The 22,885-nt window shown below is 41.0% G+C and overlaps 1 protein-coding gene across 1 annotated transcript in view; it reads right to left on the bottom strand.

Moving 5' to 3' along the window:
* Nucleotides 1-17,376, bottom strand: part of PIEZO2 (piezo type mechanosensitive ion channel component 2) — a 285,479-nt gene extending 268,103 nt beyond the window's left edge. The window contains exon 1 of the mRNA XM_036378969.2: nucleotides 17,242-17,376. Within this exon, the coding sequence (XP_036234862.1) occupies nucleotides 17,242-17,305 (64 nt within the window). The 5' untranslated portion in view covers nucleotides 17,306-17,376. The remainder of the gene's footprint in view (nucleotides 1-17,241) is intronic.
* Nucleotides 17,377-22,885: the final 5,509 nt, after the last annotated feature.

Raw genomic sequence — 22,885 nt, 5'->3', positions numbered from 1 at the left:
CCAAGGTCAGTGAAGAAGGATGGAGAGGGGCTGCTCCAGACCCTAGAGCTGAGATTCCCCTGCAGCATGTGGTGATGATCACAGTGAAGCAGCTCTGCCCCTGCAGCCCACTGATATCCACAAGGATGCAGAGATGCACCTGCAGCCCATGGAGACCCACAGGGATGGAGAGATCCATCCACAGCCCGTGGAGGAGCCTGCGCCCATGGATGGATGCTGGGGAAGAGGCTGTGACCCTGTGGCAGAGCTGTGGAAGGGGAGTCCTGCTGCCAGGCTGGAGCAGCCTGTCCTTGGAGGATTGCAGCAGTTTGAGGCGGACTGGTGCCCATGGGAGGGTCTCACATTGCAGCAGCTCAGAGAGCTGTTTCTCATGAGATAGAGTCAGGCCAGAGAAGTTCATGGAGAACTGTCTGCCCTGGGAAGGACCTCATGGTGCAGCAAGGGAATGAGTCCTCTCCCTGAGCAGTAGAAGAAGACACAGGTGATAAAGTGACCATAACCCCTATTCCCCATCTCCCTGCACTGTTGGTGGCAGGATCTAGAATAAAGCAGGGGTGGGCAGAAGGTGTTTTTAAGGGTTGATTTTATTTCTTTTTGCCCTGTTCTGATTTTGTTAATAATAAATTAATTTCATATCCCTAAGCTGAGTCTGTTTTGCCCTTGATGGTATTTGATGAGTGATCTCTGCCAGTCCTTATCTTGACCCATGAACCCTCTGTTAAATTTTCTCTCCTCTGTCCAGCTGTGGAGGGGAGTGAGAGATCAGCTTTCCGTGGCTGCCTGGCATCCAGCCAGTGTCAACCCACTACAGTCTTCTTCGCTGGAAAATATGGGCAGTATTTTACTGTGGGCTAGGGAAATCTGTTTATCTCTTGCTAGAAGAGTCTAAATTCACCTACCAGCTACTTTATATATACCTTCAAATGCCTCCTTTGTTTGTCCACATACCCTCCTAGTTATATAAAAAGATATCTGTTCCCACCACCATGCCTGAATTTTTAATACTCTGCTGTCTCAGTCTTGTTCCAGGGATAGGATTGTCATACTTTTTCACCTGGAAGGATAATTCAGGATAAAACTACTCCATCTACCAATTCTGATGGAATCATCAATTTACACTTCTGCTGCAGATTTGTAGTATTTACCACAAAAACAAATCAGATCACTTCATGTAGTAAAACTAAATACACCTACACTCTCATATTTTTGTCAGCTGATTTACTTCACTACACATTAAAGAATTCAGTAATGCCATGATGACAACATAACCAGCAAGATAATCCATTACTACTGCACAGAAGATAAAACCAGATTTCCTGCTGCAAAATGTTGTGCTTTGTAAGAGAACCATCATCCTAGCCAATAAATAGTCAGTTTAACTGGTGATGTCTGCACAGGCACTATTTAAACCAACAAACAAAGAAACCAAAAACCTTTTGCAATCTTTTAACAGACAAAATCCTTTACATATTGCTAAAAGAGAGCTCTTCAGAAAGAAACACATGTTAAGCCACACATGTTTTTCAGCAAACACTGGAAGTCTGGGCAGATACTATGCCTGATGACACTGAACACTAGCAAAAGATTTGCTGCTACGCTGTCTTTGACCCACAACCCAGCAGATGCTTTCAGCACTGCTGGTCGTGTCCTGAACCATGCAAACCATTTGCACAGCTTTCTGGATTTGACAATGGTAAATTTAACTCACTAAATGAACGTTTTTATTCTCTTTATGATTTTTACTAGCTTGTTTCATCTCATAGCTCTTTCACAGGATCTTTGGATTTTCTAGCACATCCTTTCACAGAGACCTTCTGAATGCTAAATGCTTCCATTTCTACTGACTAGGAAGCCAGCAAAAACTGTGATCATGGTGTTCAGTCCTACCCAGGTGTCTTACACAGGTACCTAATGAAATCAAACTATTACCATTGTACCATGATTCATATTCACACCTAATTCATATAGTTAAGTTTTTTTCAGATTATTTTTCTTTTGGTCATAAACCCAATTTCAGATTTTTCAGTGCACTGAAAAAAGTTAAACCCCCATCATATATCTAAGAAACGTGTGTGGGGCTCAGTCTGATTTTTTCCTCTGCCTGTTAAATACTGGGAAAAAATTCTGATTTCTCTTACAGGATCATAATCTAAATTATTAGGATAGAATTGTTTAATACTACCACTTTCAGCAATTCTGACTCAAAGAAACCAACATATCGCATATTTGCTATAATTATTTTTAAATATAAGATATTTCAGGTAGCACTACCCATTCTATATTTGACTAACATTATTTCCAAAATAAGACGACAGATGATTACTGTGGGATGCTGACCACTCAAAATTCACAAGAAATCAATGCAAGGTACAAAGATTCAAATACTACAAGGTCATTTGTGTCAGAAATAGTGAGACCAGCAATTGTCCCCCTGTACTGGGCACAGGTGAGGTCACACTTTGAATCCTATATTCAGTTTTAGGCCCCTCACTACAAGAAGGACATTGAGGCACTGGACCATATCTAGAGAAGGACAAAGGAGCTGATGAAGGGTCTGGAGCACAAGTCTTACAAGTTGCAGCTGAGGGAGTTGGGGCTGTTAAGCCTGGAGAAAAGGACACTGAGGAGACCTTGCTGCTCTCTACATCTACCTCAAAGGACATTGTGGCAAAATGGGCCTCAGTCTCCTTTCCCAGGTAACAATTGACAGGACAATAGGAAATGGTCACAAGCCACACAAGGGGAAGTTTAGCTTGGATATTGGGAAAAATTTCTTCAGTGAAAAGAAATTTTCACTGAAGTGAAAATGGTAAAATTACCATCCCTGGGGGTATTTTAAAGGCATGTAGATGTGGTGCTCAGGGACATGGTTTAGTGGTGTCAGTGCCAGGTCAACAGCTGGGTTTATAATGGTCTATTCCAACCTAAATCATTCTATTCTATTCTACTCTATATTGCCTCTAGTTATGACCTCTTAGAAGCAATCTAAATATATAATGAGCTTAATTATACCATAAGATAAAACTGACAGGAAGCCAGGCTGAACTTCCATGAAGCATGCAATCTTTGCATTGCTTCCTTTTGCAAGAAAAGTGCAAAGGACAATATTAAATGAGGAGGCAATTTGTTTGTGGTTTTTTCCTCAGAACACTCAACATCCATAAGGGACGTGAATCTGGTTTTCAGACAGCAGCAATTAAAAAAAAAAAAAAAAGAAAGAAAAAAAAGGAAGCAAAAACCACTAGCAGCAAAGGCTACTTTGACAGTCTAAGGAATCTTTTTTCCGTGTTCATGAGAAGAGACAATTATGTTGCTGCTTGTGGAAGGAGCCTTTGAAAGGCAACGTTTTCTGCCAGGATTTTGATAACCAGCATGAAACAAGTAACTTTAATGTGCTATCAACAGTTCTGTGAACAACAGCAATAGTATCTTCACCTTCAGTTTTGATTAACCACTTCAGGAAAGACATTTTCCTTCCTTTCCTTTGTGCCCAAACTTTCTTAATGTCTCCTTCTCCACTGCTTGTGCGCACCCACATCATTAATTTATTGACACCATTTGTGCTCTTACACTAACCAGATGGCTTCTGCTGACTTTGAGATTGAATCTCAGATTATTTCTTATTTTAAGTGTAAGGAACTATCTAATCAGATACAAACATACCTCAGTATTGAAGAGAATGACAAGCTGATTATTAGTTATCTGAAGTTCCAACAGCAGTTTCTTTCTAATTTGGTGTTACATTTTCCTCTGATTTACTCAGCTTTGTGAAGACGATGTATTATATGTTACCTAATTAATGGAATTCAGACACTGGCATTTTCAAATAACCTTCTGGCACTGGCAACATTGTTCTTGGACAACTTCCTTGGGAATCATTATGGTGTTTTAAAAGAAAAAAAATTTTAAAATATATATCTGCATCATGCCTGAAAGAATCAGCTGACCTGAAATGTGAGGTTTTAAATCAATTAAGCAATAAATCCTAGCTATCAACATGCCAAAAAATACAACTGTGTCAATTCTTGTAAAAAATGTTACAAATACATTTATTACCAAGCCTACTCAATATTCTCTACCTGAAGGAAAAAATAAAATAGCATATGCTTACCTTGACTTACTTTGCTACATTTTATAGTAATATGAATTTTAAAAATGCTGTTCTGTAGCATGCTCATCCTCCCCACCTCTGTTATGTTTGATTCACTCCTTATGCACACACATGGGATGCAAACAAGAAACTTCCTGAATCTGATTTGCAAAAAAGATGGATACCTCCAAGCAAGCATGATTCAGTAAATTACATGGAGTCTGACAATTCTGAGTTGGGCCCATCTTGTCTCGTTTTTTTTCATTTCTCAAATACTAGGAGAAATACACCTACTCCTTGCTAGAATATCAGAGGAACATGAACATTTTGGTTACACAATTTTTATGAAACTCTAAAGCTAAAATTACCAGTATCTTTAAAATTTTTTAAAAATACATACTATTTTGATATTTCCCTGCAGATACAAATTTACTTTTTCGATGTCTTATATTTAGAAAAGAAGATAATCTCACAATGAAAGACCGGTTTGAGCAACAGATGACATGCAAAATGCAAATTTGATAGAAGACTGAAAAGCTACAGGAAGACTTGAGTATATTTCCCACAACTACAACAGCATAAAGAGCCCTCAGAAAAGTCATCTGGGCAGCTACAACTATACCAATTATTGTTTTCCATGTTTTAATCACCTGGAACCCAAGGGCACACCTGTGCAGAACAAGAGACAAAAACAGTAGCAGCATGTGACTTTTGGGATCAATAACTTGCCTTTTATCAAATGCTATATGCCACAAACAGTTCAACTTTTTATATAGTTGAACTGTAACTCCTCCCATGCTTCCTGCAGAATGAAAGAGCCTAGGAAAGGGAGTTTCCAATATACAGTGGGCTGACCCTCTAAAAGCAGCACAGTTAACTGAACACTAGTCAAAGAAATAAATAATAAATCTTTCAGTTTTCTGGGGAAAAAAATTGAGACAATTCTGCTGGATTTATAGAACCCAGCACAACAGATTCTTTGAATGATCAACACAGTGTTTCATATGGCCAGAACACAAGCCAGTTTTTCAAATACTTGTTTCAAAATTGAAACCGAACAGTAAAATAACTACTGCTAAAAGTAATTTGTCAGTTCTACATGAGATGGAGGTCATGTAGGAGAAAAGAATGCAATAAAGAAACATGCAGAGCTGATTTTTTCCTGTGGTTTTAAAACAAATTAGCTGTCAAAGTTATGCAGAATAACAAGAAATACTGACTAATTAAAAATATTCAAGTATGTGAACATGATTGCTGGGAAAATAATGCCAATAATTTACTGGCTAGTTAGTTCCTTAGAACCGCCAGCTTTGGACAGCTCTTGAAATTGGGAATAAACTTTGTAGGTCTTGTACTAATTCATCATTCCATTCATTGCAAGTCAGTGACTGATGCTGGTGCCAATGTTAAGGAATAACATTCATTAATAATCAGCACATTCAGGTGAGAAACACAAGTTCAACTTTTCTGAGCTTTTGAGTGCATTTTGTATGCACTCAAACACAGCAAATCAAACATGCCCTACAGATAGAGGCTGTAATTAATCTATTTTAATACCAAGAATGGAAATCTGCACTTTCATGAGATTTGAGGTACCAGTGAGTTTACACAGACTGAAGAAACAACTCCTCCCAGGAGGACTTCCAAGATCTGCTGCTACACATTTTAGGATCAAAACTCAAAGGCCACAACTAGAACATGTTGAAGAACATACTTTCATGTGAGGAGAGAGTGTTTAGGATTTACTGCAAATAATTAATGCTTAGGTTCTTAAATGAAAAATGAGGAAGAAAAATTCTAACAAGTTCTGCCTGGGTAGCAATGCTGACTGTTCAGATATAATATCCAAACACCAATTTAGTTTTACTTGTGAACCTTTGATCACAGTTTGAAAGTTCAGGGTTGTGTTTTGGGGTGGCTTTTTGTTTGGTTTTTCTCTTTTAAGGAACAATAAAAATGGTAAATGTCTACTTTCTGTTACACTCAAACCAGGTCAAAAAGTTCCCAACCCAGTGTCCCTTGGGACATTCAACATAAGCCCCTGGGCTGTATCAAGTGCAGCATAGCCAAGGGAAGGGATATCATTAAAGGGATTTCTTCAGCTATCATTAAAACACATGCAATTTTGGCCCCTCTCAGGAAACTTGAAAAAATCCAGGGGAGGATTTTCCCAAATCCCAAAGACAGTGGAGGCTGAGGGACCCAGGCTCATTCAGCTCCAAGACAAGGCAATTTTGTGGCCACTTCACAGCAGCCTCCTGACCTAAGGGGAGGTTATAGAAAAGACAGTGCCAGGCTGTTTATAAAGTTGTCTCCTGAGATACAATGGCTAAAATGGAAGTTGGAGGGATATAAGAGATGAAGGAAAACAAATGAAATTAAATCCTAATGATTGTGAGATTAACTAAGTAGAGCAATAGACTGTAGACCGCTCCTCTCAGATTTTCACCAAACAGGAAAAAGCCCTGAGCAATCACAGTTAAATTCAGCATTGCATTGAGCTGGAGATTAGAGAGGAGATCTCCTGAGGTGCCTCCCAGCCTGGGATGCTGTGAGGAGGGAAACAGAAAGACTGACAAATGCCCCTCCCATAATCACCCCAGAAACCTGGGGCAGGGGTTGGTAGGGGTGTGGCCAACCTCAACTGCTTCAAAGGAAGGCATAAGAAACCCAAACCAAACATTTGGGGAATTTCTCACCCTGCAGAAGAACATTATTCTTTCTCCACAAAACAGAGGCTTAATCTGGTGACTTGGCTTGCTCATTCTTTATGCTGTTGTCTTTTTTTTAAACAACTACTATATTCTCATTTCTGAGTATTTTGAGGACAACTAACACGCATTAATTATGCAGGCAGGATACTCTGGTAATGGGACATCCTTGTTCCTTCCAGTTTGCAATATTGTGTAGCACTGGAACAATCTTACTGCTATTCCATTCCAAGAGCAACAGGAAAGTGCAAACTCCACAGGGGGAAGAAGCAAACGGAACTCCCCCAAATACAGTAACAGTAAATACAGGCAGGAAATAACCTGATACTCTTGTTCTGCAATTCTAGCAACTCCAACCAACAGCTTCATCCTCTGGGGCACACTAATGACCACTTGGACCTTCTGCCATTTCCTTACTGCTGCCAGTATGGCTCACCCAGCAGCCAAGCTGTAGGAAACAAGATTTTTGGTACTGCCTCTTTTCTCTGTTTTAATGTGAACTTCTGCAAAGGGAGGGGTAATAATTAATAACTTAAATTATTAGGTCAGCCCTGATTTCTACCCTCCAAACAGCACAGTGGGATTGTCTTGTACCCCTCAGTCTATCTGCATGCTATGATAAAAATGTAGGCATCAGGAGAGGCTTATTGAGGCTCCCAAATTTGATAGTGGCTTATTGCACATGAAGTTATTGTATCTCTAAACAATTTATTCCTAAAATCACTGTAGTATGATAAACTGCAAGGATCTTTTTTTAAACACACATAAAATGAGTATGCTTACTTATGCTTTCAGCAAATTAGCAAGAAAAATATTTGTCAAGATCTTCAAGCAACTGTGAAGCTTTACATGCAGATGGCAATGAAAAGCCACAAGAAACGGGCCATGTTTATGTACATCAACAGCATCATAGTGGAGTTCAGTCACTCAGTTCAATAAAAACAAATGGCTAACAAGTAAAACTCTACACATGACAACAAAGTCTATATACAGGCTAATAAGAATAAGCATAGTGAAAACCATGAACTATAGAGATTCCAGTTGAAACATATTTCACAAATAGACAGTGTTGCACTGGTGTGTTGGGGGGTGTTGCCCAATTATACTCTGAAATGACAGAAGAAAGTCATAAACGTGATTATCTTTACCAGATGCTTTAAGAACATAGCAAAGAAACTTTGTTTAAAGCAAATTTTTTAAAAGCTGGTTATTGATTTCCTTTCAATTTTGAGAAAATAAGCTATGGAAGTGGTGGGTTTTGCTTACTTAGCACTATACTGCAAATACATATGCCCCATATTTAGCTAACAAACAAGATGATTTGGGTCATACTTCACAGATCTTTATTCTCCAAATTACAGTTATTTGACATGTTAAATAATATGTCAAAGACATAACATGACAAGAAAGAAGGAGGAAGAGGACGAAGGAGAAGAATCAAGATGACTACGCAGCTTTTCTAGCTGATGATACAGTTATCACAACAGAATTTCTTTGGCCAACAACACTACAAACTGAAAAAAACAATTTCATTATTTAGCATTCAAAAAAAGCACAAGTATTTCTCTATGACTTTCTATAGAGAAATAGACAATTACTGCCCTCAAAGAAAATGTTGATGGTGTCAGTGACTCATGCAAACCAAAGAAAATAATTACAATTCTGTGCTTGCAACTGGAAAAGCCCTTCAAAACACATGCACCAGAAAGTCTGGTCTCTGACAAAGTTTTGAAGGGTTAAAACACGAGTTTTTAACTTGTTGTTTTGTAGAAGTGTATTTAAGTATGTAACTGTGTCAAAAGAACACAGTGTTAAGGAATGTAATAGGGCAGGGTTTTTTAATTCTAAGCATGGAGTGAAGGAGCAACAAATTGAAACATGCTTTTGAATACTGTTTTGACAGTATTTGACAATATTGTCACAGATGACAACACGATCTAATGTTGTAAAAGTTTTCTACATACATCAGGATTTGTGGAGACAAGTTTCCCTCACTTTCCTTTGGCTCATTAAAATCTATTCTCAGTGACCAGGAAACTGCGATTCTGAAAGGTGTAGTAAAAAGCCACAAATATAACTAGGAAAAAAAAGCACAACAAAAACAGATGGAGCCTCTGTGCAATCATTTTGCATGTTCCAGACATTTCCCAATATATGAGAATGTAATAAAATGAAATTCAGAGTGTCACTGTACTTGTTTGCTAGATTTCCTTGACAAGTAAATCAACACCATCAGAGATGCCTAATGCTGTAATCATCATCACCTTTCACAGCTGGAGATTTATTAATTTGGATAAAGGCCTTCTATCAAACTGCAAAAGGGGGGGGGTTACACTGGCTACCCAGTATGTTTCACTGATAATTCCTTTCCGAGTCTTTGCAACCCACATTGCATTTAAAAAAGCTAAACTAAAAATAATGTATACATGCAACCTGAAATACATGACGGCTAGCAAAAGGAGTTTAGTGTTCCTCAAATTTACTAGAAGCTAATTTCTTTAATAGCACATCTTTAAAAAGAAAAAAATCAACATACTGTTTATTGAGTGGCATTAGCACAACTAGGAAAAAGACAGCACTTGTTCTTGTTTAGCATCTCTAACCACACAGTGTTTGGCGTGCTGCAGCACAACAGGAGTCCAGAACACACCACCTGAACCGTTCAGGAAATCTTTTCCAGTCATCTATGCAACTTTGGATCAAGGGACAGAACTGATCCCCACTTGAATACCCCTTGGTACTTCAGTTTTAACATTTGGTTCTGTCAAGCTATATTAACTAATTAGTGGCTTGGAAACAGTAGACAGAGTCTGCAATGTCTGGAGTCCCAGGCTTTAGAATATTTTGCCCAAAAGGGAGTGATTAGTGTATCACTCGCAAACACAGCGTCACTTTAAGTTTTACTTTTATAAAACACCTTCCAAACTAAAGACTGCCTGAATGAATTCAGAGAAGAGCTACACTGTGCTGTCTATACAAGCTGTAAAGGTATCCTGTCCTGAAACTCCTTTTTTATGGAGAAGGCAGAATTACATAATCCTCATCCCTTTCTCTTCAGAACTGGACAATTGATGGGAAACTCAGAGTTGTTAATTTCTACAGTTAATCTTAATGGTTGAGTTTATGCTTGTGAATGTTATTTTAAAGTGTTAGAGTAAACAGAACACTACACTGTTGTTGATTTAAGTGATTACATACTTTCTCCCATCCAAAGGATTATTTACTAAGGCAACAAACTCAAAATTAATTTTAAAGTACTTCTTTTTATTCCTGGTGGAATACACCCATGGAATTCGTTGCCCCAGGATATTATCAAAGCTAACACTGCAGCTCAGAATTAATGATATAAAAGAAATTAAAATACATAATAGCAACCTTAATGTGACATTCAGGTTTTACAACTGCCTACTCAACATAGGAAATAGACAGGTAAGACCCTCAGGAAAAGAGAAATGCATTAATACAACCACATCCTGAACATAATGCATCAAAGGATATACTTCTAACAAACACATCAAAAGAGCTGATTTATCTGACAAAATAACTCCCAATATACCAGTTTCTCTCATTCTCTAAAAGAATGAGAAGGCTCCCTCACTTATTCTGAAAACTTCTTATCTACACACTACCAGCTTCTGACCTGCTTAAGAGACCTGTCAAAATGACAGAATGAAGATCTGTGGTCACCACTAAAGTAACGCTACAGAAAATTTTTACCCTAAAAAACAAATCTAGACTGATTTAGTTACAAATACTGATCAATCCACTGCAGGACAGGGAAAAAAAATTGTACAGCCTCTTACTAGCAAATCATACTTAGAGTATCTTTAGAACTACCTGAAGATATTGGAAAGGCTAAAACAATCTGCTGACTACACAGACTTTTTCACTAATTAGAACTTGCTAATTTCATTCTTCACAATGGAAGCTAAACAGTCTGTTTTTCAGAGTGCTACAGTCTAACACATGAAAGTAGTTACTGTTGTTCCTCAAACCAAACATTATCCTCAAAAAAAGACACCACAGCTTCACAATGATTATCATTTCAAGGTGAAAAAACTGTAGAGAAGAAAATGTGAAGTGTAAACACTCAGCTTTACACACTTGCAGGAAAGATTTTACTGTTCTGAAGGAGGACATAATTTGGTGTCCCTTTCAGATACAATCCTTTGCATGATACTTCCTTGCAAGAGTTCTTTTAGCAACACCAGCCACTCTGAAGTTGTTCGGCTTGTGCTAGCATTTACAACTCTGCTACTTGAACAAAAATATTGTTGAAGATGTAACATGAAATTATTTTTGTGCTTAAGAGGTTAAAACTGTTGAACTCCGTCCCCCTGCCTATTGTATATCAGTTGCTGTTTCCTGCAGTTTTGGACTTTAGCAAATACCTGAAATGAAAAAGCACCATAGCTACATACATACAGGTGCAATAATTGTATCATTCTCTTCCCTGATCTGCATCAGAAACATCCACCAAAAAATGAGTTATCACCAAATGCACACAGGTTCGTCATTTCCTGTTTTGATTTGACTGCTCTGATTAAAAAGAAAAAAAAAAAAAAGGAACCAAAAACCAAAATACAGCTCAGTGTTGTATCTGCAATTTAGAAGACTGGGAATTTCATGCATGACATGATTTCCATGAACTCCAGCACAACAAATAAAGGATTCAGGTGCTTTCCAGTTCTGACAGTCACCAGGCAAACTGTCCACTTTCTTCAAGTAACTCTCACCAGGCAGCAGTCTCCCACTGATTTCCATTTCCATGTTCAACACTATCTCTGGAACAAGCTACCCACCAGGTCAGCCCTAACCCTTGCACACTTATAGGTTCTGATTTTTGTTCATCTTCGTAATTAAGTGGATTCAAATCACTTAACAGAATGGCTAGGATAAGTAAGTGGACAAGGTAAGAACCTATGGAGACAACTTTTATTCCTATTTTATGGTGGAATTCATCTTTAAGTGGTTTTTCAGCCTGAGTGCTAGGGAAGAAGCAAAGACAGCCAATCCGAGATGGCTGTTACATCAGAGAGAGGGAGCACTGCACTTGCAGCAGACTGCTGCTTCCCCACTCTCCCAAAAATTCTTTCCTCTGGATTTTAATTGACCCTAGGTGGAAGCCACAGAGATTGCAACGTCATTTTGTGCACAAGAACATCTAACCCTGTGCCTACAAGCCTGGAAAATGTTGCTCTTGCAAGGCTGTGGATATTTTGCTCCCGCTTGACACCTTTCACCTGCTCCCATTGAACGAGGCAAAACTTCCTGTAATCAAAGAAGCCAGGTAAAATAAATTAAATCATTTGCATGACAAAGGAAAGCTGCCATTTTAGCTGGTTTAGAATCTCTTGTGCAAACTGACATCCAAGTTAACTTTTTTTTCAGCATGCTACCCACTAATGGTTTCTAGACTTTCTGTTGCTGTGACTAATACTTTTATGAGTGTTCTGGGACAACGCAGAGTTTTAGAATGTAATGGGAAATCTATGTGAATTTTTATCATGCTGGTCCCTAGCATTCTCTTGGTTCATCATAATAAATATTCCCCGATGTCACCATTATGACAAAAAAACCCCACCAGTCTGATTTTTGCCTTCTTTTCAGTAATTGACCAGTTTTAAAGCATAATAAGCATGACTTTCCCCATCTACAGAAAGTTTATTTCAATTTTAAAAATATATCAAAGTTTTTTGATATGTATGTTTACACTGTCACATGCAATGCCTCTACACAAACTGCCCTCTAGTCTGAACAGTCTTGCATCACAACTTGCTATGTCATCACCATGGCATCACCTGCAGCGGGAGGCAGATAAAAATCACTCAGTCACCTGAAAACTGCAACAAAATATTGTACTCTATGATCGTTTCTTGAACAGCCACCTCCAGTGAAATCAACGAAAAGCACAAAATAAATAATAATCCAAGCACAGCATGGTTCACTGCCTCCACAGGCTTGCCCCAGTATTACAGGTGCCCAATTTATTCTCTCTATAGCAGACGCGAGTAGCAGTAATTCAGAGCAGCAAAACATACAGGGAGGCATCGGATTCTGAAATACACTTTAAACATGCAATTTAAGAAGCATTTTAATACCTGGTAATGTAGTAATTCAGGTATTTCCCCCTCAAAATTCTCATCAATATTTGTTAAGTTGGGGATAAATATCACCCAAGCATCATGGAATCTACCTTTTCCTTCCAAGGCAGAACACAGACCTCACTCCCACTGAGGCACTTCCAGCAGGTGAATATATGTACTTTTGAAAATACTGTAATGATTTAAGAAATGTTCTCTGCAACATATTGTTCATATCTTGAAGAGATGCTAATCCTGATTCATTCAGTATCATTTTCATGAGTACTGGTTGCTGAAAGGAGAAATAAAAGAAATAAAATGAAGAAAAATAATTCCTGTTATTTACCAGGAGTTTAAGCATTTGGCTCAAAGACAGTTGTGAATATTTCCAAATAATATCTGAACTCTGTCATCAAAAAAACTCTGAAGTATTTTATTTTTATCTGCCATTGCTTTCAAAACACTGATACCTGCACTCAACCCCTCAGAAAACTCTAAACTTTCTCGAAGCTTCTACAACTCTGAGTTCATCTGGGTCAAAATTCAAGAGTTCAGAAAGCAAGTCTAACTTTTCTGGGAAGCACTTGGCCCAGGAAACTACCTCACTGAAGCCCATTTGCTAATAACACACAATCCAACAGCATCAGTCAAAACCCAGAGAAAGCCATCCTCTGGAAAAATGTCCTAAGCATTTTTTCCCCAGCACCCCATTTGAAAATAACCATATTTGGCTTAAGAGAAAACTAATGAATTGTGTGTGAACAAAAACAATTAGAAGCAGTATAATTAAAAACTGTTATTAAGCCAGCTTTGTGGTTCAAGTCTCTGTAAACCAAAGAAAGCAATTACCAAAAGATTGCTCTGATGCCTTACTTCAACACAAAAAATCACTTCTTGCATTTTTCAAGTACATATGAGGAACAAAAGAAGACAGATTGACACCAAGGCTCAAGCTTTAAAAGACAAAATACATAAAGCCCACTTTTCAGCACCAGTGCCAAAAGCTCCCTCTCCTTTAATTTGTTACTTGTTTTTTCAGCATTGTACTACTACAGTAGAGAAAAAAATATCACATTGTAGTAATCACACTGAAAAAAAAAATCCAATAAAGTACCCAACTCTCTCAGTCTTATTACCAAACACACTACTTTATTTGCAATAAGTTTCACATTACTCTAAGTTACTATCCAAACTCTAGGATCACATTGGACTGAACATAAGATTTTTATCATGAAAATAACATGACAGGATCAACCTTGAAGTCATAAGCCCACAATAAGCTTTTCAATCTCCAAAGCCTTCTATTTTGTGTGTGTTAAGTTTCCTGTCTTTATCAGACACTCAAGACCCATCATTCTTGAGCTTTAAATGGAGGCTTACCTGCACAAGATTAGACTTCAGGGCTACAGATCTGATCTTAAAAATTCTTACAAGCAATTGTGTTTTTTTCTCAGATATGTGGTACTGATCAGTGCCTGGAAAGTATTTCATCCCAGCAAACTGATATTTTTTCATAAATGCAAACTAGCATTAGTATTTATTTTAAAAGTATGTGAACTTAAGGTATTTAAGGTATTAAGACTTAAAGCATTAACCATTTTAACAGTATTTAAAGAATCCATTTTCAGCTCAGCAGATGTGTTACTTTTAATGATTTGCCACAGCTGCCACTGCCTTCCACATACCTGGTCAGGGCTCTCCAACCTCATTACTTTCTAGTCTTAGAAAAAAAAAAAAAATTATACCATGATAAGAAACTGTAGTAACTGAGCTTATTAAAATCATACACAATGGATTCTGAACCAAAAGAACCACTCTGCATTTCCATCCTTTTGGCAGTGCCAGACACATTCACTGCCCAGACAGGGGCAGGAGACACAAGAGCATCAATCTCTCAGTGAGTCCTTGCAGCAGCTTTTCAGCTGCGGATGTAACCTCACCGTAAGTCACACAAAAACCATCACTCTAAAAAGCCTTTTCCAGAAGCCCATGAAACACTTCCTTGATGCTTTGAAAAGGAAGAGGGCACTGGCTCAGGGATAACTCAGGTGCAGACACAAGGTAAGTGCAAGAGTGAAGACAGCTGAACTGTGATTTTCCTCCTAGTGAGGGCTCTGCTAAGAGTTTGTAAAGGGGGAAAAAATAACACCTACAGACACAGTAAACTAAGGTAAGAGAAAAGCTGTTTGTCCACTTACTAATTCCTCTCTCAAATCCAGCTGTACAAGATCACTAGGTCCAAACCCAAAAGTTCCACAGTGGGAGTTCTTTTTCATACTGAGAATGGAAAGTCCCTCTTTCAGGTTTTATCTTTCGATTAGTAAGATTTATGAGCATAAGCAATTCATGACAACATCAGTTCTCATCTGTGGAAGTATTACTGCAATGCGAAAGTACTTCTGCATTACTAAATATCGGGAATATGGACAGCAAAACCACTTTATCTGAACTTGTTTTGATACAGAAGGAGTCTGAGCATTTGACAGAATAATGCCCCTCTTATTTTAATAGCACAGCAACCTATTATATAATGAGAATAATACTAAAAAAAAAATTCACCTAATTCATTTCTTTGACCCACAGGTCTTTCCAGTAAATTCATCCTCATACTTCAAAGATCCTTCATAAATTTAAAGAAAGCACGGGGCCTGGCTGATTCCAAACAGGGAGTTAGCTCTATGACTAACACTGGCCTTGAAAGACCTGTCTGACATCCCCAGCCCTCGGCTTTGAGAGCACCTCACCGCCTGCCCCATGCATTACCAGCCATCTCCTCTGCACACAGCGTTCCTACACACCGGCCACCACGGCACAGACACCTGGTGCACAGGGACAGCCTTAAATCCCCTCATCTGCTGCCATGGATCAGTGGAACTGTGCCCTTCCCAGCACCAGTGCTGGCCACCCAAGCCTAGGGCTGCACCTGCGGGGAGGCCACAGGCTCTAGAAGGAGCAGTAAGCGGGTGCTGGTCTGAAAAGCTGCCTCCCTCTCATCCCTCATACAACCGAGCTAACAACACCCACCACACACACGGCCTCAGGCAAAGCGACGGGGAAAAGTGCATTTTCACTGCCAGGCCGGAGGGCTGCACACCGCGAGGCACCAGGGAGCGCCCTGGGTCCCGCATGCCTCCAGCGGGGCTGAGGATGGGACCCGCATCCTCCTTCCCGGAGAAGTCGGAGGCAGGAGAGGGCACCTGGAACAGAGTGTCGGGCAGCTCCCGGGCAGAGTGGAGGGAGAAATGCGGAAATAGAGAGGCGCTGGCCGGGCCACCACGGGGTTAGTCAAGGGCAAAGCCCCGGGAAGGATGCGTGTTTCGGGGGCCGCTGGGCAGCGCGGTCCTACAAGGACGGCGAGGCCGCACGGAGGGTGGGAGTCGCTCCCGGCAGCCCCGGCTCGGCGCCCGCTCCGTGCGGCCGGGAAGGGGCCAGCGGCGGCCCGGGACCAGCCCGGGAGCCCCGCGGCTGCCGCGCAAGGTACGGCCGGCACCGCTCCGCCGCCCGCGGAGGATGCGCCACGTCGGGCTGACCATGGACGGGTTTCTTTCCGCGCCGTGCCATTCCTGGCCCCCTTCCCCATTTCCCGCCCCACAGCCCCCCACCGCCCCGGCGGACACCAGGCCCGGCCGAGCTGCCCTCCGCAACCGCGGCTTTCGAGGCCAGCCCGTGGTCCTGCGATCTAACGGGCATCGGAACTTCTGCAGACTTTTTCCGAATTGTGCGGAGACCACGGATTAATATTAACATATTCACCCATTGCTGGACACCACAGTTCTCCATCCAAAAATAATTAGTTTCTTGGATGGCCGCCCGCTAAGTAACGGGCTTTAATAGACTGAAATTTCTCTCTCTCAAAGTAAGGAAAATCTACCTCCTGGAAACCTCTGTAAATTTGGGAACTGCTCCTTCTGAAAGACGCTCACTCTTCCCTTTACAAAGTACCCCCGAAACCCTAACACTGCCTGCAGGGCAAACCCCGAATCCTCCTCTCTCCCACGCCTTGCCCGAGGATGCGGGACGAGGCCGGACTCGGAAAGCAGCGGCAGCTGTTCCGAGCGAAAAGCCGCGGAGTCCCGCACGCCGGTGCGGCGGCCGCGAGTACCCCACCACACGTGGGAGCCCCGCAACCCCGAGCGGACCGCAACGGCGACAAAAATTAATAACAACGGCAAACATATAAGAAATTAGGGGCGAGTTACGAAGTTTAAAGTTTCTTGGAGAAACAGCGGAACGGGGAAGATGCCACGAGGAAGGAGAGCGGAGCATCCCCCAAGCCGGCAGCGACGGCGATCCCACGGCCCCGGGACGCGCACCCTCCCGGGGACCCATGGAAGGAGGGAGGGACGGAGGGACGTACCGGCAGTCAAGCACACGGGCAGGAGCAGCCGGAAGGTGAGCCCGCACACCACCTCGCTGGCCATCGCGGCGGACGGGGGTCGCAGCCGGCCGGCCGGCCGGAGAGCCGTCCCTCTCTGCGCGCCACCGCCGCTCCTAGGGCCGCCCGTGAGCGGAGCCGCCGCGGCGGCGGAGCATCGCCCGTCCCCTCCTCGCCTCAGCCGCGCCGCCTCACGCCTCCCGCCGCATCCCGGCGGCAGCCCATGCAAGCAGCGCCGCGCCGCACCCCCGGCCCAGAGCACGCACACGCCCGCCCCTCCGGGGCTCCCCCCACCGCCCTCCCTCCCCCGCTCGCCCGACGGCGCGGGCCCAGCCGGCGGCACCCGGGAGCGCCCCGCACCGCGCCAGGGAATTGCCCGCGGTGCGCCCCGCCCCGCCCCGCTCCGCCCCGCTCCGCGCCTCCCCCGCCCCTGCCTGCGCGCCCCTCCGCCGGGACCGTCCTGCCACCGCGCCGGCTCCCCTTCTGCGCTGAAAACTTCGCCGGTTTTCCCTAACGCTTCTTTTCGTGTTGGTTTTGGAGAGGGGTGCTAACAATTTTTTCTTTCTTCACTTTTTTTCTCGTTTAAATTTTTGTTGTTAACAGGGTTTTTTCTTGATTGGGGAGCGGTTTTCTCTAATCTGTTCACTTTCCGGCCCTCCTTCTTCTCCCCCCCTTCCCCCTCCCCTTTCAGCTGCACATTTAGGTCCGCAAGAAAATTGTCGCCTGGAAAAAAAATAGATCTCCGGTGGCTGGAATGTATTTGACTTTTCTGGAAAGCTTTTTACCCTTTAAAATACGGTGCTGGTTAGAAAATGCTGTGGGTTTAAAGGGACCGCTTCAAGGCCCAGCTGGTGTGTCCATGTGCGTGTGCTGAATGAACCTCACAGGCAGGGTTGGAATAGCGATGCTGTAAAATATAAAGTTATTAATGTTGTTATCAATACAGGTAAAAATGTGTTTCACTTTTGGCAATGTATTGCAATGCCTCACACTTAAATGATGGAAGTTTAGACTGCACATGCTCTTCCTGGGGGCAGTGCTTTAGGTAACTTCACTCTGGGGTCAGAGAAAGCAGGAGCAGTAACCCTGTGGTCCTTGACATAACTTCTCAGCCCTTCCTCCTGGTGAAGAACCTCATCTAGTCTCACCTCAAATGTAAAGAGTCCTAGATTTTGCTCTTGGAAGTTTTGTTTGAATGTTTGTTTTGGGATTTTTTTTTTCCTCTTATAATTACTTAAGCATATTTTGCTTTCCTATGCTTTCTAAAAGAAAGTATTTTCATATCCTTCTTGCAGAGAAAAATAATTGCAAACGTGAACATGACTCACAGGAAAGTATAAGGGGTCTTTTAATGAAAAAAATTAAAACTATGCATTTGGGGGGTTCAAATGACAAGTGTTGAGCCGTGTAGACATCCGACTTTTGTTTTATGAATAATGGCAATTATTCAGATACTCAAATATTATGTAATGTGCTAACAGAATCTGATACAAGTATATTTGAGAAGTAAAGAACTCTAGACTTAGATATATGAAAATGCTCAGGAAAGCTAAGAAAAACCAGCCACAGAGAGTAATTCCATGTGCCTAATGAGTCTGATAAAAGGAACCCTATCACCAGAGCCTAAGCTTCCTCTGAGGAGGTACAGTCAGCTCACAGGCAGTGTGTGGAGTAAAATGTAACCTCTATCTCTCTTTACAGAGATTGTAAGGAAGCCCCATCCTAGCAGGATGAATGTGACACCCCTCCAGGGCACAGCCTGTGGAGGTTGCTCCCTCCCTCCCCAAATTCAGGCCCAGCATGGCTCATCCACACATCTTGACCACGAACCAAGCCTGGATATGTGATTCTCAATCTTCTGGCACAGGTTTCTGTGCACATCAATCTTTGTGAATACACCTAGTGATGGTGTCTGTAGGTGGCAGAACACTAGGATCAGCAAGTACTTAGTCTGCTAAAGCAGCTGATCAGCCTGTGGTAAAGTTAATCATTACATTGTTTTAAGACCACAGGATCCATCTTAAAAATTTTAAGTTTCCAAGGAAGCTCTCCTTGCCTTAGAGGCTACAATAGTAGTCTCTGTGTGTAGGATACATGCACAGCTGAAACATTCTGTGCACTTTGGCAACACATTTTCAGATATTGACTGGGTTTGGGGGTTTTTGTTTTGTTTTGTTGGTTTTGTTTTGGTTTTGAGTTTTTCAAATTAGCTAAAGCCAGGATTAAGTATTTATTGTCTTTAGAGTAGAGTTACCAAATTCATTACTTCAGAAAGCATTGGTTTTATGCTAGTGTTTGGGAATTAATTAGCCACTTTTCAATACTTTCTATTCACACTGTATGAAAAGAGGAGTTTCAATAAATGCATTGCGTGGCTCCTTACATTTTACCAGACTGTTCATCTACTGCAAAATCTATGCAGCCGCAGTGCCACCTTTTGGCTAAAACGTCTTTCGTGTAAGCAACAACATCACTTTCCTGCAACTGCTGGGAGTTAACTGTTTGCATACACAGAATTTTGAGAGAACAATGAAACATCCATTGTCCAACCACACACCTCTGGAGTGGTAAAAAGTATAAAGAAATACATGAAGCCTTACCAAGAATTGTGTACACCTTCTGTAGCTCAGCTATTGACAGAAACAATAAATGCATTAACTTGAAAATTGGAGAGGCACTTTAGCCAGCGTGGAAGCAATAAAGCACAGGACTGACTTAAATTTAGAAAGGGAAACTGAATTAATGGGAAAAGTGTCTGTTGGATTAAGTGTACCTAATAGAGAGCAATGGTTAGAAATAGGCCAGGAGGTTATTTAGCTAATTCCAGCTTTTTAAAGTGACGCAAAAGCAATTTGAATATAAAGCAAGAGGTTTGCTTCTTCCCTAAAGACATACAACTTACTGAAATCACACTGTGGGCTACACAGTTTTCCTCTTTCCCTCTGTAAACCACAGGAAATTGCCAGTCTGTGTGACTCCTTCAGCATCCAGTAAATGTGCTAGCAGTGGATGTAGCTATCTCATCACCTATTGGCATTTCTTTCCCTTGCTTTCAGCTACCAGGATCTCAGCTCCCCAGATGTGTAACAGTCACCTTAGTTGAAAACATTTTAGCACTGGGGAGATTGATGAAGCTTTAATAAAGAGTGGGAAGAAGATCTTACTTTTATAAAATAACAAACCTCAGCCATGAAAATATTTGCTCTACCTCATCTTGTCACCTTTTCTGTACTGATAACTTGGGGGGTTTTTTGAAAAATGTTGTTCCCACTCCATCCAGTAGGCAAAATCAGTGGCAGTGAATTGAGTAAGAAGCCAAGAGAGCTACTGGGAGGGAAAAAGTTCACAATGTATTGTATCACCAATTCCACAAGGTAGAATATAATAATTTAGAATTGGTGGTTGAAGTTGACTGTATTGAGCTGACTGTCCAAAACAATGCTGTTCAGAAAAACATCTTCTAATTGCCTGAGCTGTTGTGTTTGTTTGGCTGTTTGAATCATGAACTCATGCTTTTGTTCTAACAGTCAGAGACTGAATAATATAACAAGGGCTTGGCTATGGATACATGTGTGTATATATATATATGTATATATATAATATATATATATATATTACATGATCACAATCCATACAGTTGGCTCACTCCATAAATGAGTGCTAAACTAGCTGAAGAAATAAAACTCCTCTATATAAAAAGGCAGCAAGGCATTAAGTTCCACTGAGAGGCAGGAGAAGTTACTGAAGCCTTTTCAGGGCAGTCACTGCTGTACAGTGCTGGTTTATATTTGTTATTCTTACAATATGAGAGTCCTGCTTTGGGGACCTGTGGGGAAGGAAATGGCTTTAACATTTGCAGTGATGATTAACTAGTGTGTTATGTCTCTTGATCCATGCTCCCTAAGAATACGTGAAAACATCCTGCTCCTTGTACCTATTCTCCTCCTGCTCAGTCCTGTCAGCAGCTGGGGGAACAGCCTGCAGTGGCTCACCAGGAGTCAAGCAATTCAGTTTTTAAGCTTAGTTCACATTCACCTCTGACTGAAACTGTTATTGTTCTCTTCCAGCATGGAGTTCAGTTAAACTTCAAAATAATATTCAAGTTCAGTTCTGGTTCAAGAAAAGTTAAAAAAAAAAAAAGAGTTCAAGCTGATTTTTGGTTCAGAGTGAGTTTAACTCCCCAGTACCAGCAGTAGTCAGTAACTATTTTATCTTCCGAAATTATGAGCTTGTCTTGCTTTACAATAAGGAAATTCATTCCACTCAAATGTATGCTGAGTAGGCATCCTTAGAAATATTCAGCTGCCCCAGCAGAGCAGGAAAGTTTCTTAGGAGCATCCAAATTTCCTCCATGCTTGATATATCTTCCATTTATTAATCCACAATTTCACCACTCATTTCAGATGAAATAGAACTGGGCACAGGGTGTGCAGAAGCTCTCTAAAATCAGATGCATTACCAAAGGTCTGGGGTTTTTTGCCTCCTAGACTGTGTTAGTGTTCACAATTCATGTTACAGAGTCTGTCTAGAACTTTCATCTTGCTCAGTAAATACCTATTTATAGAAACTCTTGTTGATTGCTGGTCTTGTTTTGATGGGTTTTACAATCTGATCAATTAGGAAGTATCAAAATGTTATCATCTTTACTTGAGAATAATGTAAAACTCAACAAGAGAGAACTGTCATGTACTCAAGCAGTTCCTGTTTCATCATGTTTTGTAAGACATCAAACCTGGCAAAATCCAAATGATGTCTCAAAGCATCATTTACTGTCTATGCAATTATAAAGGAAATCTGTTCTTGACTACTGAACACTTCCACATAGATCAGAAGTTAATCATTAGGAGCAACATTCATTATGACTGTTAGGGGAAATGGCATTGGCTAGTGGTCAGTGCAGAGGACTAACAATACAGAGCTGCTCACTGAGTGGATGGAAACCAAAACCATCCCCAAGCTCCTCCTGCATTATTTTGTGGCTGCATCAATAACACAGGAAAGCTCTTCCATATCCATTTACAGGAGAGGCTAGACAAGGTGGAAGCTTGTGGGATCTTCACATAGAGCTGTGACATGACATACCTGTGAATTAACTCATATCAGGAGTAAATTTTAGCAATTATACATGAATTGTGTTTGCTCCTTCCAAATCAAGTAATCATCAGCAGGTGAGACACTGCTTTGTTTGCTCACAAGTTTCTTTTCTTGGTAGAATAAGAAGTATAGGATAGCTTCAACAGTTCAGGATTATTAGTACTTTTAATATTTTCCTGATTAGACTATCAGATTTCTGTGATTGCTGAGACATATTATGTCATGGATTTTTAAGCACCACACCTCAGTAGTGATCAAATAAAATAAAAAAAAAAGAAAAATAATTCTAATAATAATTCTAATTCAGCATACATAGTATACCTGCCTGCATGTAATCATATATACATTGGAAGACATTTTCAAAAGATTGTGCAAAGTCTGAAAGGATTGTTCAATAAACAATGAACCATGAATTTTCCCCTGCGTGTTCAGAGCCCAAACATGAGCAGACTGTCAAATAACAAACAGGCATGTCACATAATTAAAACTGTCTAGTAAAAGAGCAGAGCTTGTCAAGAGTATTTTTCAGTCT

The sequence above is a fragment of the Molothrus ater genome, chromosome 1 (genome assembly GCF_012460135.2).
Source record: "Molothrus ater isolate BHLD 08-10-18 breed brown headed cowbird chromosome 1, BPBGC_Mater_1.1, whole genome shotgun sequence".
Classification (NCBI taxonomy): domain Eukaryota; kingdom Metazoa; phylum Chordata; class Aves; order Passeriformes; family Icteridae; genus Molothrus; species Molothrus ater.
The sequence above is the reverse complement of the archived record's forward strand: the minus strand, read 5'-3'. Positions and strand labels throughout refer to the sequence as shown.